The 18,285-nt window shown below is 49.4% G+C and overlaps 1 protein-coding gene and 1 long non-coding RNA gene across 2 annotated transcripts in view; one reads left to right on the top strand and one right to left on the bottom strand.

The window, feature by feature from the left end:
• Window positions 1-18,279, bottom strand: part of lrrc47 (leucine rich repeat containing 47) — a 41,096-nt gene extending 22,817 nt beyond the window's left edge. The window contains exons 1-3 of the mRNA XM_059638021.1: window positions 17,673-18,279; window positions 10,657-11,106; window positions 9,130-9,246 (exon numbers count right to left, since the gene is read on the bottom strand). Coding sequence (XP_059494004.1) covers window positions 9,130-9,246; window positions 10,657-11,106; window positions 17,673-18,251 — 1,146 coding nt within the window. The 5' untranslated portion in view covers window positions 18,252-18,279. The remainder of the gene's footprint in view (window positions 1-9,129; window positions 9,247-10,656; window positions 11,107-17,672) is intronic.
• The window catches only part of LOC132206022 (uncharacterized), a 30,737-nt gene continuing 30,109 nt past the window's right edge, over window positions 17,658-18,285 (top strand). The window contains exon 1 of the long non-coding RNA XR_009442733.1: window positions 17,658-17,742. This is a non-coding gene — a long non-coding RNA (uncharacterized LOC132206022). The remainder of the gene's footprint in view (window positions 17,743-18,285) is intronic.

The following is an 18,285-nucleotide window of genomic DNA, read 5'->3' as shown; positions in this document are numbered from 1 at the left end:
TTAATCGTGCGATGAACTAAACCACTTGCCTCCCACATCAGCTGCTTGCCACAGCTTTTGTACAAAACCCATTCTAATTCATTTTTATGGAAATGTATTAGGCCACTGCTTTCCCTTGTTCATCTTCTTTTAATATGATTGCACTAATTCCATTCTATTCAGTTAAACTATGCATCCTTGCAATTTGCTCTGATCTTTGTCTTTCTGTCCTTTTCAATCTTTATCTGGAATTTTCTTTGTGTATTTATTTGAAGTGCCAGACCATAAACTGTAAATATCTAATAATGCTCAAATTCCTCCAGCTCTGGAACACAAGACAAACTGTCCATACATCACTGATTATTGTATTAACCCTCCCTCAGGCAAAGCACTTTAAACAATTAGGATATTCTAAGAATTACTCTGACAGGAATACCGTCATGCTTAATGGAAGCTTAAGCTACCTGACAGCAGCTCCATTATGCTTAGTGATGTCAATAGAAAAATAAATCAAACTCATTTAGACAGTCTAAACTGCAACAAGTGCTGGAGTCCATTTGTGTTGGAGAGATAAACTTTATGAATCACTCAGTCTTGACTTGATAACATTAATACAATCAGTATCATTTTAAATACAAGTATGGGTTCTCTGAATAACCTAGGAGATAAAAGTGTTTGTGGAACTGACCCATATAATTCAAGAAGGTTCTAAGTACAATTGTTGGTCTCTGGTAAACTAACTGACATCAATCAGCACAGGAGTGGGAATAGGATACTCCACCAGGAGAGGAAGTTCTCCTCTCTCCACTCCACAGAAACTAATCTCCTTCTTAACCTTTGCATCAAGTACCCATTCACTGTTGGCAATGCCAACCTATACCCATGTCTCATCTCGATTGAATATTTACTGAAACTCTCAATGAATCAAAACTCCTTTATCAACATGAAAGATTCTCGTTATCTGCAATATATTGCTGATCAATAACTTGTCCTATTTGCTCAATTATTAATCCCTCGTGTACATACATACACACACCACACAGTTTGGAACAAGACGAGACTCTAAGCTTTTCTGGCTGCTCCACCACTGAATAACATCATGGCTGATCTGATATGAACTTCAACTCTACATTCCTGCACGTCACAATAATCTTTCATCCCCCCCCGGGAATCAGAAATTTATGTACCTCTGCAGTTATTGCAGGAGACTTGGCTAGAGGACAGGAAACAACTAGCGGCGATAAAGGGTTCTTTATCAGGTTGGTGACCTGTATCCAATGGGGTACCACAGGCAACTGCGTTTTTATAATTCATGGAATGTGGGCTAGCCAGCATTTATTGCCCGCCCCTACTTGTCAGTGAGAAGGTGATGGTGAGCTGGCTTCTTGAACTGCTGCATGCTGTAGATAGACTCGCAATGGCCTTTGGGAGGGAATTTTACCATTTTGATCCAGCGACAGTGAAGAAACAGCAATATACTTCCAATTCAGGATGGTGAGTGGCTTGGAAGGAGCATAAAGGCGGTGGTATTCTCATGTATCTGCTACCCTTGCCCTTCTAGATGGAAGCAGTCATGGGTTTGGAAGGTGCTGTCAAATGATTGTTTAGAATTTCTGCAGTGCATCTTGCAGATATCACACACTGCTGCTGCTAGTGAAGGGAGTGGATGCAGTGCCAATGAAGTGGGCTGCCTTGTCCTGGATGGTGTTGAGCTTCTCGAGTGTTGCTGGGGCTGCACTCATCCAGGCAAGTGGGGAGTATTCCATCACACTCCTGACTTGTGCCTTGTAGGTGGTGGACAGGGTTTTGGGTTGGGTTGGGTGGTGTTGGTGGGGCGGGGATTGTGGGGCTGGGTTGGGCTTAGAGGATGAGTTATTGGAGGCAGTATTCCTCACTTCTGACCTGCTGTTGGAGCCACTTATTTATATAGCAAGTCCAGTTGAGCTTCTAGTCAATGAATTGAAATCTATATTAATGACATGGGGGAAGTAAACCAACATACTGTAGATGAATTTGCAGATGACACAAAAATAGGTGGAAAGATACATTCAAGAGGAATGCAGTTTAAAGAGAGATATTGATAGGTAAAGGACGTGGGCAAGATGAAAATAATTTATAAATTGTGCATTTGGGAAGGCAGAACTAAAGAACCGTATTATATAAATAGAGAAGCTGCAACACAAAGGGACTTGGGAGTACTTGTGCAGTTAACACAGACAACCAGCACACAGGTTCAGCAAGTATTCAGAAAGGCTAATGGAATGTTTTCAAGGGGGTTGGAGTATAACAACAGGGAAGTCTTACTGCAACTGTACAAGGTGCTGGTGGGACCACATCTAGAGCACTGTGAGCAGTTTTGGTCCCCTTATTCAGGGAAAATGTTTCATTGGAGGCAGTACACAGATGTTCACTAGAATAATCCCTGTTACGGAAGGATTGTTTAATGAGCAGAGACTAAACAGGTTGGGACTCTACCTCAATGGCATTTCGAACAATGAGAGATGTTCTCATTGAAACATATCCAACCTTCAGTTCACCTGGGCCATCTCCAGCACATCCCTCACCTTCCTGGACCTCTCAGTCTCCATCTCAGGCAACCAGCTTGTAACTGATGTCCATTTCAAGCCCACCGACTCCCACAGCTACCTAGAATACACCTCCTCCCACCCACCCTCCTGCAAAAATTCCATCCCCTATTCCCAATTCCTCCGCCTCCGCCGTATCTGCTCCCACGATAAGGCATTCCACTCCCGCACATCCCAGATGTCCAAGTTCTTTAAGAACCGCAACCTTCCCCCCAGTGATCGAGAACGCCCTTGACCGCGTCTCCCGTATTTCCCGCAACACATCCCTCACACCCCGCCCCCGCCACAACCGCCCCAAGAGGATCCCCCTCGTTCTCACACACCACCCTACCAACCTCCGGATACAACGCATTATCCTCCGACACTTCCGCCATTTACAATCCGACCCCACCACCCAAGACATTTTTCCATCCCCTCCCCTGTCTGCTTTCCGGAGAGACCACTCTCTCCGTGACTCCCTTGTTCGCTCCACACTGCCCTCCAACCCCACCACACCCGGCACCTTCCCCTGCAACCGCAGGAAATGCTACACCTGTCCCCACACCTCCTCCCTCACCCCCATCCCAGGCCCCAAGATGACATTCCACATTAAGCAGAGGTTCACCTGCACATCTGCCAATGTGGTATACTGCATCCACTGTACCCGGTGCGGCTTCCTCTACATTGGGGAAACCAAGCGGAGGCTTGGGGACCGCTTTACAGAACACCTCCGCTCAGTTCGCAACAAACAACTGCACCTCCCAGTCGCAAACCATTTCCATTCCCCCTCCCATTCTCTAGATGACATGTCCATCATGGGCCTCCTGCAGTGCCACAATGCTGCTACCCGAAGGTTGCAGGAACAGCAACTCATATTCCGCCTGGGAACCCTGCAGCCATAAGGTATCAATGTGGACTTCACCAGTTTCAAAATCTCCCCTTCCCCAACTGCATCCCAAAACCAGCCCAGTTCGTCCCCTCCCCCCACTGCACCACACAACCAGCCCAGCTCTTCCCCCCCACCCACTGCATCCCAAAACCAGTACAACCTGTCTCTGCCTCCCTAACCGGTTCTTCCTCTCACCCATCCCTTCCTCCCACCCCAAGCCGCACCCCCAGCTACCTACTAACCCCATCCCACCTCCTTGACCTGTCCGTCTTCCCTGGACTGACCTATCCCCTCCCTACCTCCCCACCTATACTCTCTCCACCTATCCTCTTTACTCTCCATCTTCGGTCTGCCTCCCCCTCTCTTCCTATTTATTCCAGTTCCCTCTCCCCATCCCCATCTCTGAAGGGTCTAGGCCCGAAACGTCAGCTTTTGCGCTCCTGAGATGCTGCTGGGCCTGCTGTGTTCATCCAGCCTCACATTTTATTATATCGAATTCTTAATGGTTTTGACAGGGTAAATGCTGGGAGGCCATTTTCCCTCATGAGACAGTCTAGGGCCACTGGGCGGAGAGACCCAGAATAAAAGGGCTGAGATGAGGAGGAACTTCTTCTCTCAGATGTTTTGAGTCTTTGGAACTCCTTGCCTCAGAGAACTGTGGAGAAAGAGCCCTTGTCTATATCTAAGCCTGAAATAGACAGATTCCTGATCACAAGGTGTAGAGCTGGATGAACACAGCAGGCCAAGCAGCATGTTAGGAGCAGGAATGCTGTCGTTTCGGGCCTAGGCCCTTCTTCAGAAATGGGGGAGGGGACGGGGGATCTGAAATAAATAAAATAAATAGGGAGAGAAGAGGAGGCAGATCGAAGATGGATAGAGGAGAAGATAGGTGGAGAGAGGCAAACAAGTCAAGGGGAATGGAGCCAGTAAAGGTGATGTATAGGTGGGGACGTAGGGAGGAGATAGATCAGTCCAGGGAGGACAGACAGATCAAGGGGGCAGGATGAGGTTAGTAGGTAAGAAATGGGGGTGCAGCTTGAGTTGGGAGGAGGGGATAGGTGAGAGATCAAACAGGTTACTAGCTCTATCCCCGCCTCTTTGACTTGTCTGTCTCTTCTCCACCTATCTTCTCCTCTATCCATCTTCAATCCGCCTCCACCTCTCTCCCTATTTATTTCAGTTCCCCCTTCCTCTCCCCCATTTGTGAAGGGTCTAGGCCCGAAACGTCAGCTTTCCTACTCCTTAGATGCTGCTTGGCCTGCTGTGTTCATCCAGCTCTACACCTTGTTATCTCGGATTCTCCAGTATCTGCAATTCCTATTATCTCAAATTCTTGATCAGTCAGGTTACAGGGAAAATGTCACAGTCGGCTCAAAGGGTCAAACGATACAATCCTGTTCCCATTTCTGTCTCTGGGTACTGAATTACACAGATTTCTAACACTTTGAGAGATGTAATTCCTCCTCATCTGTTTTAAATGCATCACCCCTTTGCCTAAAATTTTGAATGTCTTCAATTCTACACACAATGAGTAATGGAGGTTTAAAACTCTCTTCCTTAATCAGCAGTCAATTTTAATTCAAGTGTTAAATTTAAATCTGAGATAGGCAAATTCTTAATAAGCAAAGGTATCAAGAGTTATGGGCCTGAGGCAGACATGTGGAATTCGACCACAGATCAGCCATTAGCTTATGGAATGGTGCAGCAAGCTTGAGGGGCTGATTGGCCTACTCCTGTTTCTATGACGTCTCTTTCTAGATTCCCCAAGAAAAAACATCATTATGTCTACTTTGTCAATCTCTTTATCACCTTATATACATCAACTAAAACATCTCTTATTCTTCTGAATTCTGGTCAGTACATGCCTTAACAACCCATTCACACGGTGGCTCAGCGGTTGGCACTGCTGTCTCACAGCACCAGGGACCTGGGTTCAATTCCACTCTCGGGTGACTGTCTGTGTGGAGTTTGCACGTTTTCCCAGTGTCTGTGTGGGTTTCCTCTGGTGGTCCAATTTCCTCCCACAGTACAAAGATGTGCAGGTTATGGTGGATTGGCCATGCTAAATTACCTGTAGTGTTCAGGGATGTGTCGAATAGGTGGGTTATAGGGGGATGGGTCTGGGTGGGTGCACTGAGGATCGGTGTGGACTTGTTTGGCCGAAGGGCCTGTTTCCACACTGTAGGGATTCTATGATCTATGAAAACAAACCTCTCATCTCTGGAACTAATCTAGCCAATGTTTGTTGAACTGCCTCCCAATGCAATTACATCATTTCTGAACTAAAACGCCAAAACTGTTCATAGTATTTCAGACACAGTCTCAACTTGTACAATTGTAGCAACACTACGTTACTTTTTTACCCCATTCTTTTAGCAATAAAGGCCAAAGTTCCATTACCTGCTCTAACTGTATGGCTGTACGGAGAGTAACCTCACACATTTACAATCATTGTGGTATAAACAAATCTAACGAGTAAGGTTAAATACTGGAGCAGCACATGAGCAGCAAAATAAGTGAACATAACCGAGCTATTTAATCTGGCAATCTCTGGTTAAACATGCGTCATCTCATGCTTAAACTTTCCATGTTGTCAGAAATAAAGCAATGGGACCAAGCTCATTTATAATTTACAAAATACCTTTCTTGTTAGCTCTAGGTGATTAAGTCTAAATAGAAAGGAAATATTTTATTTCCAACATGCTTGGTGACATCTGCTTTAGTAACAACCTTCACAAATTAAATACTTTATACCCAAACGTCAATTCACTCCCAATGGTTTAAATTGCCATACTCTTCATTATTCCCTACTGTAATGCAGATCCAAATAAAAAACTGAAAGTGATTTATAACTAAAGAGTCAGAGTCATAGAGCAGTACAGCACGGAAACAGACCCTTCAGTCCAACTCGTCCATGCTGACCAGACATCTTAAATTAATCTAGTCCCATTTGTCAGTATTTGGCCCATATCCTGCTAAATCCTTCCTGTTCATATATCCATCTAGATACCCTTCAAATATTGTAATTGTCCCAGCCTCCACCATGTTCTCTGGCAACTCGTTCCATACACACACCACCTTCTGTGTGAAAAAGATGCTCCCTAAGTCTCTTTTCAATCTTTCCCCTCTCACCTTAAACCTATGCCGTCTAGTTTAGGAATTGGCCACCCTGGGGAAAAGACCTTGGCTATTCACTCTATCCATGCCCCTCATGATTTATAAACCTCTAAGGTCACACTGCCGCCTCCTACGCTCCAGGGAAAATAGTCCCAGCCTATTCAGCCTCTCCCTATACCTCAAACCAGCAGTCCCAGTAACATCCTTGTAAATCTTTTCTGAACCCTTTCAAGTTCCATAACACCCTTCTTATAGCAGCGACACCAGAATTACACACAGCACTCCAAAAGTGGCCTAACCGATGTCCTCTACAGCTCCTATACTCAATAAAGGCAAGTGTACCAAACACCTTCTTCACTATCCTGTCGATCTGGGACTCCACTTTGAAGGTACTACGAACCTGCTCTCTGAGGTCTCTATATTCAGCAACATTCCCCAGGATGACACCATTAAGTGTCTAAGTTCTGCCCTGATTTTTGTTTCCAAAATGCAACACCTCACATTTATCTAAACAAACTCCAGCGGCCACTCCTCAGCCCATTGGCCCATCTGATCAAGGTCCCAATTACCTGTAATGTTAATTTATTTTGTTTAACCCTTTGCTGAGGAAGAGGTTTAAATTAGTTTGGTGGGGGGTGGAATTCCGAATAAGAGAGGGGCCACTGAGAAGTCAGGGGACAATACATTAGCCATTGACAGCAAGTTTACTGTTCAGGATAGCCAGGGGCACAGTAAAGGGAGAGAAAAGACTGCTGGTTTGAAGTGTATTCATTTCATTGCACTAGGCCTGACTGGTAATGCAGATAAATTCAGAGCATAGACTGGCTCCAGGGGCTGGAATATTATAGCCATGCCAGAAACATGGCTGAGAGAAGGGCAGGACTGGCAGCTCAATGTTCCTGGATGCAAAAGCTACAAGTGTGACAGAAGTACAAGTAAGCGAAAAGTGGGGTGGGGGTGGGGGTGGGGGTGGGGGTGGGGGTGGCCCTTTTGGAAAGGGAGGGCATAACAACAGTGCTTAGACAGAGTATTCTTAAGGGGTCATCAAATGAGGCTGTACGGTTAGAATTTATAAATAAGGAGGAGATGGTCACTCTGTTGGGACTGTATTATAGACTCCCAAATAGCCAGTAGGTACCACATGTGTAGAGAGATTGCAGGTACCTGTAGGAATAATACAGTAGTGATTTGGAGATTTTAATTTCTCCTGTATTGACTGGGCCACCCAGATTGAAAAAGGCCCGGGTAGGGGGGGGAATGTGTCAAATGTGTCCATGAAAGTTTCCTAAATCAATACATAGAGGGCCCTACTCAGGATGGTACAACCCTCAAGCTCCTCCTGGAAACAACGTCAGGCAAGTGACTGAAGTGTTAGTCGGAGTGCACTTTGGGTCCAGTGACCATAACTTGGTTAGTTTTAACTTTGTTATGGAAAAAGATAGGACAGGTCCACATGTTAAGGTGTTAAACTGCAGCTGGAACAATTTTGGGGCCATTATGCAGCATTGGTAGATGTCGACTGGGTGAGTCTGTTTGAAGGAAAAGGAACAACTGGAAAACGGGTGAAATGCTGTCTTCGCTAAAGCAGATTCCTGTTCTGAAGCTGTGTATAATCAGAATGGCTACAATATGATATGTTAAATTGGATGAGGGTAAACTTCTCCATCTCAATATACAGTTTAATTGGGTTATCCCAATCATATCCAGGTATTCAGAAATTTTCATTGGAATACCATGACATACAGCCTTTCACTTACAATGTAAAACCATATAGATCATCATCATAATGGGCATTTGCAAGACTTCTTATGGTTTGTAAGCACGAAAGACATTGTGTGTACTACACAATTGAGTAAATGTGGTCTCTAAGTTTGTATCACTGTCATGCGAGGTTGTAGTCTGTATGTTCCATATCAAACAACACATCCCTTTGGCTGCTGGCAGCGTACAGCCTGCTAACCACACTTCACCAGTCCATGCTTACGAACCTCAGGACACCATCTCCAGCATTAAATGTGATTCTGCCATTCGATAACATTTACTAAATATTTATGAATGTGCTAAGAAATACACCAGAAACCAATTTAAGATCAGTTGGGCTCTAAGTGTAACTCATTTGCATCTCCTACTAGCTTTTATATATTAACACACAAGATTACATTATTTGTTGGCGAAAAGAACTGGGCCTTTTTCCTTGAGGGAAGGGTCTCAGAGATTGTCAGTCCCTGCTGCATTCCCCATGGCACCAACCCTGGCCAATCAGGAGTCTACCTGCCTGGAAAGAGTCTGGTCAGCAAATGATAATTGACCATTAACAGTTCCTGTTGCATCTCCAAGCCAACCTTATTGCAAGCAAATATGGCACCCTCGTCTCACGCACGATAAATTGCTGTTCCTCTCTAAGTTTGGTTTCATGTACCAATTCTGATAAGTGTAAGATGAAAATTTTTGATTTTCTCTTTCGCAATGTTTAGTTTTGATATTACCAATCTTATTTCTATATGCAAGGCCTACTTTTAATTATTTCTGCTAGTGAGCACTAACTAACTGTTGTAATATTTACATATCTGTGCATTTTACCTTTAAGGATTGGGAGGGTCTGGCATCATACAGCAATGGTCCCTTCACCAGATGTAAATCATGTGTTGCAATAGTTGCTAGTGTTCTCTTCTGACAGTCATCATCATGTAACTTTGTCTGAAGAAAGAGAATAGAGCACAATTCCTGTTAATCAGGTTGCACAGCTGAAGTTTGATATAGGTCATGTAGGATGGAAGGGAAAGAGGGATTAGCAGATAAATAACTTCTCCCACAGGCTTAAGAATATTTACAAGAAAACCAAAGATGAAATTACATCAAGTCCTAAGAAGTTGATCTGAACATTGTGATGATACCATGACTTTAAGAGATGAATTTTGGTCTAGGATTTTTTATGAAGCAAGGTTGAGACAGAGGCTGCTCAAAGCCAATAAAATAAACAGTTTGTGAGGCCAATTTTTAAAAAAAAGTTGGAACAGTAGAAGCAGCCTGAATGGGTGGGGTTAAGCTCCCACAGAACCAGATTTTTAGTTTTAGCTTTCTGCTGGGGCCTTGAAGCTGGATGTGGATGCTCTTACTCCTCTCTCTGTTACAGCTGAAAGCTGGGGTTATCTTCCCGCTGCTAGAATTACACGAGACAATCTGTTTTACTGAATTTGCTAAAGGGTGTGTCATGAGATGTTACTATATTGGAACAGTTAATCAGCAGCAGTTAAAATATATATTATCTTGTTAAGTATTGATAGTCTGTTTTATTTTTATTTTGCCTACATTTTAACTGTGGTGTAAAAAAAAGTGTATTTTGCTTAAAGTTGAATAGTTTGACCGATTGAATTGCATCTGGAACGTAACGCCTTATGCTTATCTTTAAAATAAGAAAAAGTCAGGGTCAGACCATCTTCTCAATATATTTTAAGGGAATTTGGACTGATTCAGGAATATTTTCCTCTCCTAATGTGTTTTACAGAGCTTGTGGAAACTGTGTGTTCAGATCCTTTCCCTCACTTAAGCAAGGTCACCTAATGAACACGGACACTTCCTGTTATGGTTACACAAATATTCTGATGAAATAACTTTCAAATTATTTATTCAAGATTTTTCACTATAACAGAATGAGTGCAATGTATAATTCTCCACTTCACAGATTATATTGGCGTAGGCAGAACGGATTTGTCAAACACGGTCAAATACTGAAGTAGTAGATTGGTTGCAAATTAACAGAGGACGGTATCATGAACAAGCTATTTAACCTAGCAATCTCCAGTGACTGGCGTATCATCTTATCCTTAAACTTTCCACGTTGACTAAAATAAAGTACAGAGAGCAAACTCGTTCATAAATTACAACAGACCTTGCCAGTAACTTCAGCTTATTAAGTCTATACGGATTGGACAGGAGAGTTTTTCCTTTTTAGATATGATTGTGTTTGTGCAGATGTGTTGGGTCAAAAGTGGATAAGTAAATGTAGTGCCTAACACCTAAATGGCTAAATGATAAATCTGAACAGGACACTGCAATAACAACGGAATGTAGTTATTTTTAAATAAAATGAAATTACAATAGAATTACCTGAGCCACCAGGAATCGTTTCAATGCATTTCCAGCCTGGAGGTTCATTCCTTCCACAATACAACACACAATGTAGGGCCTCACTTCCTTGACATTGGGAGTGACTTTCACAAACACAGAGGATGGACTTTCAGAAACATGCAGCACTCGCACCACTAATTTGTTCAATTCTTCCATTTCATCAGATTCTTCATCATCTTTCCTCAGAGCTTTCTTCTTCTTCCTGCTGCTTTTCTCTCTATTCTCTGCACTCTCTCCTTTTCCCTTCCCCTTGCCACGACCCCCTGATTTCAGATAGTCCAGGATGGATTTAGTCTGGCATCCATTCACCATCTTTTCTAGTCGCTTATCGGTTAAACAATTTCCTTTGAAGTTTATTTCTTTCAGCTTGGGACAGTCAGCAAGCTCACAAGGAATCTCTGAGAGCTTGTTGTTGGACAGATCCAGAGTCTAGAACAGAATGATAGATATTACTGTTAATAAAGGCATAGCATACAAAAGCAACATGATGCTGAACCTGACTAAGACACTTGTTTGACCTCAGCGGGACTAGTGGACATGGTGTTATTGGAAGGATTATATTTTCTTCATTCACTCGAGGGATGTGGGTCTTGCTGGCTGGGCCACATTTATTGACCTTCCTATTTGCCCTTGAGCTGGTGGTGGTGAGCTACTTTCTTGAACTGTGTCAGCCCATTAGCTGCAGCGATGCCTGTAATGTTGTTAAGGAGGAATTTCCAGGGTTTAGACCCAGAGGGAGTGAAGAAATGGCGAAATATTTCCAACTCAGTGGCTTGGCGGGGAATTTGGAAGGGTTGGTGTTCCCATGTATCCACTGCCCTTGTGTTTCCAGATGATGATTGGCGGTGGTTGTGGTTTTAGAAGATGCTGGCTAAGGGTCTTTGGCAAATCTTTGCAGTGCATCTTGTAGATGGTCCACACTGCTGTTACTGAGCATTGGTGGTGGAGGGAGTAGATGTTTGCTGCCAATCAAGTGGGCCTCTTTGTCCTGGCCAGTATCAAGCTTCTCGAGTGTTGTTGGAGCTGGCCCCTATGTAGATAAGTTGGTTAAATTCAATTAATTAACACATCTGGAATTGAAAGCCACCCTCAGCATGATGACGACGACAAAATTCAGCCCTTGAACCTGCTGAACAATGGCTGATCAACTGTGGACTTAATACCTGTTCTCCCCACCCTTAATTCCCTTGTCAAAAAACCTGTTTAACTCAGATTTGTATATTTCCATTAATCAAGCTTCCGCTTTTGTTTCCAAATTACAAACAAGCTTCTAAGAAAAACGACCCCACCACCGCCCCCCCCCCCCCAATCCCTTTGCTCGCTACTTCTCGACTCCTCCATTCAGAGGCTATTCTTTGAAATGGGAAACGAGTCATTCAGAAGGTTAACAACTATTCAATTAGGGCAATAAACAAAAATGGGAGGTGCTAACTAAACTCAGCAGCATCTGAGGAGAGAAGTGCAAGTCAATATTTTTCAATGAATATGGCTCTTCCTCAGAATAAATTTAGGCACTGCCAGCAATTCCATAAAAGAATAAAGAATTCCTACAACAGCACTTCTGGAGCACTGTGCACAGTTCTGGTTGCCCTGCTGTAGGAAGGATACCATTAAATTGGAAAGGATGCAGGAGAGATTACCCAAGAAGTTGTTAGGACTGGAGTTATAAGGACAGGCTGGGTCTGTTTTCACTGGAACGCAGGCGGTTGAGGGATGACCTTGTAGATGTTTATAAAATTTTTTGGGAGATAAGGTGAATAGCAAAGTTCTTTTCTATAGTGTAGAGGCATTTTTTAAAGTGAGGGGAAAAAAGATTTGAAACGGAACTGAGGGGTAACTTTTTCATATGGGCTAGTTCATATGTGGAATGAACTGCCAGAGGAAGTGATAGATACAGTTACAGTCACAACATTTAATAGACATTTGGGCAGGTGCATGAATAGGAAAGCTTTAGAGGGATAATAAAATGTGAGGCTGGATGAACACAGCAGGCCAAGCAGCATCTCAGGAGCACAAAATGCTTGGCCTGCTGTGTTCATCCAGCCTCACATTTTATTATCTTGGAATCTCCAGCATCTGCAGTTCCCATTATCTCTGAAGCTTTAGAGGGATATGGGCCAAATGCAGACAAATAGGAATTCTTGGGAAACTTGGTCAGCATGGACAATTTGGACCAAAGTATCTGCTTCTGTATGACTATGAAGCCACAATGAGAGGTTTGGGCACATCTTTGACCACTACTTTACATAAGAACAAGGAGCAGGAGTATCTGTTTAGCCCTTCGAGCCTGCTCTGCCATTCAATAAGATCATGGCTGATCTTTTCGTGGACTCAGATCCACTTACCCGCACTCTCACCGTATCTCTAAATTGTTCAAAAAAAATCTACTTTTGCTTTAAAAAACATTTACTGAAGTAGCGTCAACTACTTCACTGGGCAAGGAAGTCCATAGATTAACAACCCTCTGGGTGATGAAGTTCCTTCTCAATTCAGTCCTAAATCTGCTCCCTCTAATCTTCAGGCTATGCCCTAGCTTCACCCGACAGTGGGAACATCTTCTCTACTTCTTTCTTATCTATTCCCTTCATAATTTTATATGTTTCTATAAGATCCCCCCACCTCAATCTTCTGAATTCCAATGAATATAATCCCAATCTACTCAGTCTCTCCTCATAAGCCAACCCCCTCAACTCCGGAATCAACCTAGGTGAACCTCCTCTGCACCCCCTCCAGTGCCAGTACATCCTTCCTCAAGGAGACTAAAACTGCACACAGTACTCCAGGTGGGGCCTCACCAGCACCTTTTACAGCTGCAACATAACCTCTCTGCTTTTAAACTCAGCAATGAAGGACAAAATCCCATTTGCCTTCCTAATTACTTGTTGTATCTGCAGACCGACCTGTGATTCCTGCACAAGGACACCCAGGTCCCTCTGCATAGCAGCATGCTGCAACTTCTTACCATTCAAGTAATAATCCCTTTTACTATTACTCCTACCAAAATATATGACTTCACATTTATATACATTGTATTCCATCTGCCACTCACTCAAAATGTATCTATGTTCCTCTGCAGAGTTTCACAGTCCTCTGCACACTTTGCTCTGCCACTCATCTTAGTGTCATCTGCAAACTTTGGCACCCTACATGTGGTCCCCAACTCCAAATCATCGATATAAATTGTAAATAAATGCAGTCCCAACACCGATCCCTGATGCACACCACTAGTCACTGATTGCCAGCCAGATTAGCACTCATTTATCCCTACTCTTTGCTTCCTGTTAGTCAACCAATCCTCTATCCATGCTAATACGTTACCCCTAATGCCATGCATCCTTATCTAATGCAGCAGCCTCTTGTGCGGCACCTTTTGGAAATTTAGGTACACCACATCCACTGGGTCCCCACTGTCCACCTTGCTCGTAATGTCTTCATAGAATTCCAAAAGATTTGTCAAGCATGACCTGCCCTTCATGAACCCATGCTGCGTCTGCCCAACGGGACAATTTCTATTGAGATGCCATGCTATTTCTTCCTTGATAATAGACTCAAGCATCTTCCCCACTGCGAATGCAGGAGACGAGATTCTGGGATGTACAGGTGAAGTGCTGCTTCACCTGGAAGGTACGTCTGAGCCCTTGGATACTGGGGAGGGAGGACGTAAATGGGCAGGTGTTGTGCTTTCGTCGGTTACAGGGTAAGGTGCCGTGGGGCTGTGGGGAGGTGTTGGGGGTGAAGCAAGTGTGGACCAGGGTGTCCCAGAGGGAATGGTCCCTGCAGAAGGTGGACAAGGGAGGGGGGGGAAATATGTGAATGATGGCGGTGGAAATGGAGTCTGATAATCCTCTGGATGTGGATGCTAGTGGGATGGTCGGTGAGGATGGGAGAACCCTATTGCTGCTGCGGGAGGGAAGAGAAGGGCTGAGGGCGGAAGTGCGGGAGATGGGCCGGACCTGGTTGAGGGCCCGGTCGGCAACAGAGCTGGGGAAACCTTGGTTGAGGAAGAAGGTGGAGATTTCAGAGGTTCCTGTGTCGAAGTTGGACTCATCTAAACATATGCGATGGAGATGCAGGAGCTGAGAGAATGAGATGGAGTCTTTACAGGAAGTGGGGTGTGAGGATGTATAGTCCAGGTAGCTGTGGGAGTCGGTAGGTTTGTAATGGATGTACAGAGATATATGCCTATAAAAGTTATACTATGTAAAAATTTCGCCACAAATCTCAAAGGTTACATTATACATGATTTGACAAATATCTGAGATTTTATATATAATTTGATATCTGGTTACTTCACAGGCAGATACAATGATGACCTGTCCAATCCGCAAAACCCCTGAACTCACTCCCCCACCCCCCCCAACTCTTGCAACCACTCATTCCCCTCATCTCCATCCCTGCACCCCCCCACCCCTCATCCTCCTCACCAATCCCTGCCCAACTTCAACCCCCTCACCCTCCCCCTCGCCCCACATCCAGCCCCCAAGACCACACTCCTGACACGCCCGTACCCCCCACACAACCCAGACCCCGACATACCCATCCCCCACTGCACCCGACATCCCCCCACTTCCCTGCACCCCACAGGCACCCCCCCAACTTCCCTGTCCCCCACACGCCCCACCCACATCACCGTCCCCCACACGGCCCGACCCACCTCCCCCTGCCACTGCCCTCCCAAACACACCCCCCCGCTTCCCTGGGTCCCACGTGCCACCCCACCTCCCAGTCCCCCATCGACCCCCACATGTCCCACCCCGCGCCTCCCCGTACCCCACCGACCCCCACACACCTCCCCGCCTCCCTGTCCCCCACACACCCCCTGGCCCCCACACGCCCCCCCGCTCCCCTGACCCCCACACGCCCCCCCCACCTCCCCGTCCCCCACACGCCCCCCCCCCACCTCCCCGTCCCCCACACGCCCCCCCACCACCTCCCCGTCCCCCACACGCCCCCCCACCACCTCCCCGTCCCCCACACGCCCCCCCCCCACCTCCCCGTCCCCCACACGCCCCCCCCCACCTCCCCGTCCCCCACACGCCCCCCTGCCTCCCCATCCCCCACACGCCCCCCGTCCCCCAGACAAACCGCCGTCTCCCCGACCCTGCCGACCCCCACACGCCAACCCCCCCCATTTCCCCGTCACACTCTGCACCCGACAAGCTACTGACCCCCCTGGCACCTCCCCGCCCCCACACCTCACTGTCCCCCTCTGCACCCCACAGGCCACTGACCCCCTGGCCCCCCACCTCCCCATCCCCCACACGCCCCCCCCCCACCTCCCCGTCCCCCACACGCCCCCCCCCCACCTCCCCGTCCCCCACACGCCCCCCCCCCACCTCCCCGTCCCCCACACGCCCCCCCCCACCTCCCCGTCCCCCACACGCCCCCCCCCCCACCTCCCCGTCCCCCACACGCCCCCCCCCCACCTCCCCGTCCCCCACACGCCCCCCCCCACCTCCCCGTCCCCCACACGCCCCCCGTCCCCCAGTTCCCCACACAACCGCCGTCTCCCCGACCCTGCCGACCCCCACACACCAACCCCCCCATTTCCCCGTCACACTCTGCACCCGACAAGCTACTGACCCCCCGGCACCTCCCCGCCCCCACACCTCACTGTCCCCCTCTGCACCCCACAGGCCACTGACCCCCTGGCCCCACACCTCACCGTCCCCCTCTGCACCCCACAGGCCACTGACCCCCCTGGCCCCACACCTCACCGTCCCCCTCTGCACCCCACAGGCCACTGACCCCCCTGGCCCCACACCTCACCGTCCCCCTCTGCACCCCACAGGCCACTGACCCCCCTGGCCCCACACCTCACCGTCCCCCTCTGCACCCCACAGGCCATTGATCCCCTGGCCCCACACGCACCAACCAACCCCACCACACCTCCCCTCCCATCACCCTCTGCACCCCACATGCCCCGGACACCTGCACGTCCCCCCACCCCCCGCAAACCCCCCAACACGCGCACGTCCCCCCACCCCCCGCAAACCCCCCCAACACGCGCACGTCCCCCCACCCCCCGCAAACCCCCCAACACGCGCACGTCCCCCCACCCCCCGCAAACCCCCCAACACGCGCACGTCCCCCCACCCCCCGCAAACCCCCCAACACGCGCTCCCCCCCCCACCCCCCGCAAACCCCCCAACACGCGCTCCCCCCCCCACCCCCCGCAAACCCCCCAACACGCGCTCCCCCCCCACCCCCCGCAAACCCCCCAACACGCGCTCCCCCCCACCCCCCGCAAACCCCCCAACACGCGCTCCCCCCCCACCCCCGCAAACCCCCCCACACGCGCTCCCCCCCCCACCCCCCGCAAACCCCCCACACGCGCTCCCCCCCCACCCCCGCGCAAACCCCCCCAACACGCGCTCCCCCCCACCCCCCGCAAACCCCCCCAACACGCGCTCCCCCCCACCCCCCGCAAACCCCCCAACACGCGCTCCCCCCCCAACACGCGCTCCCCCCCACCCCCCGCAAACCCCCCCCAACACGCGCTCCCCCCCACCCCCCGCAAACCCCCCCAACACGCGCTCCCCCCCACCCCCCGCAAACCCCCCCAACACGCGCTCCCCCCCACCCCCCGCAAACCCCCCAACACGCGCTCCCCCCCCACCCCCCGCAAACCCCCCAACACGCGCTCCCCCCCACCCCCCGCAAACCCCCCAACACGCGCTCCCCCCCCACCCCCCGCAAACCCCCCAACACGCGCTCCCCCCCCACCCCCCGCAAACCCCCCAACACGCGCTCCCCCCCCACCCCCGCAAACCCCCCAACACGCGCTCCCCCCCCACCCCCGCAAACCCCCCAACACGCGCTCCCCCCCCACCCCCCGCAAACCCCCCAACACGCGCTCCCCCCCCACCCCCCGCAAACCCCCCAACACGCGCTCCCCCCCCCACCCCCCGCAAACCCCCCAACACGCGCTCCCCCCCCACCCCCCGCAAACCCCCCAACACGCGCTCCCCCCCCGCCGGGGACGGGTGGCTCACCCGGAGCGCGGGCAGGCGGCTGATGCTCGGCTCGAGGGTGTGGATGGAGTTGGAGGCGGCACACAGTGAGGTGAGGAAGCCCAGGGGGCTCTCCGTGATGTCGGGGGGTATCTGGCGGAGCCGGTTGTGGGAGAGCTGGAGGTGGGTGAGGGAGGAGCAGCGGGAAAGGCCGGGGGGCAGCTCCTCCAGGCGGTTCCCGCTCAGATTGAGGCCCCGGAGCTGGCTGAGGAGCCCGAGGCTGGCGGGCACGCACTGCAGCCTGTTCCCGGACACATCGAGGCTGCGGAGCTCGGACAAGAGGCCGAGCTGTTCGGGGAGCTGGCTCAGGTTATTCCCGCGGAGTACCAGGCTCCGGAGAGCCCGTAGGCCGCACACCTGCCCCGGCAGCGTGTCCAGGCCAGCCCCCAGCTCCAGGTGCTGCAGCAGCGGCAGCTCAAAGACGGCCAGGTCCAGGCCTCTCAGCCTCACCCTCTCCTCCAGCTCCGGGCCCCGCAGGACCAGCTCCCGCCGCCGCTCCGACACCGCCAGCCGCACCTCGGGCCACGCCGCACCGTCCGCCATCGCCTTCGCGTCCTCCATCAGGGACAGGGCCGCCCCCTCCCGGGGTCCGGGG

Source organism: Stegostoma tigrinum, chromosome 28 (genome assembly GCF_030684315.1).
Source record: "Stegostoma tigrinum isolate sSteTig4 chromosome 28, sSteTig4.hap1, whole genome shotgun sequence".
NCBI classification, from domain to species: Eukaryota; Metazoa; Chordata; class Chondrichthyes; order Orectolobiformes; family Stegostomatidae; genus Stegostoma; species Stegostoma tigrinum.
The sequence above is the reverse complement of the archived record's forward strand: the minus strand, read 5'-3'. Positions and strand labels throughout refer to the sequence as shown.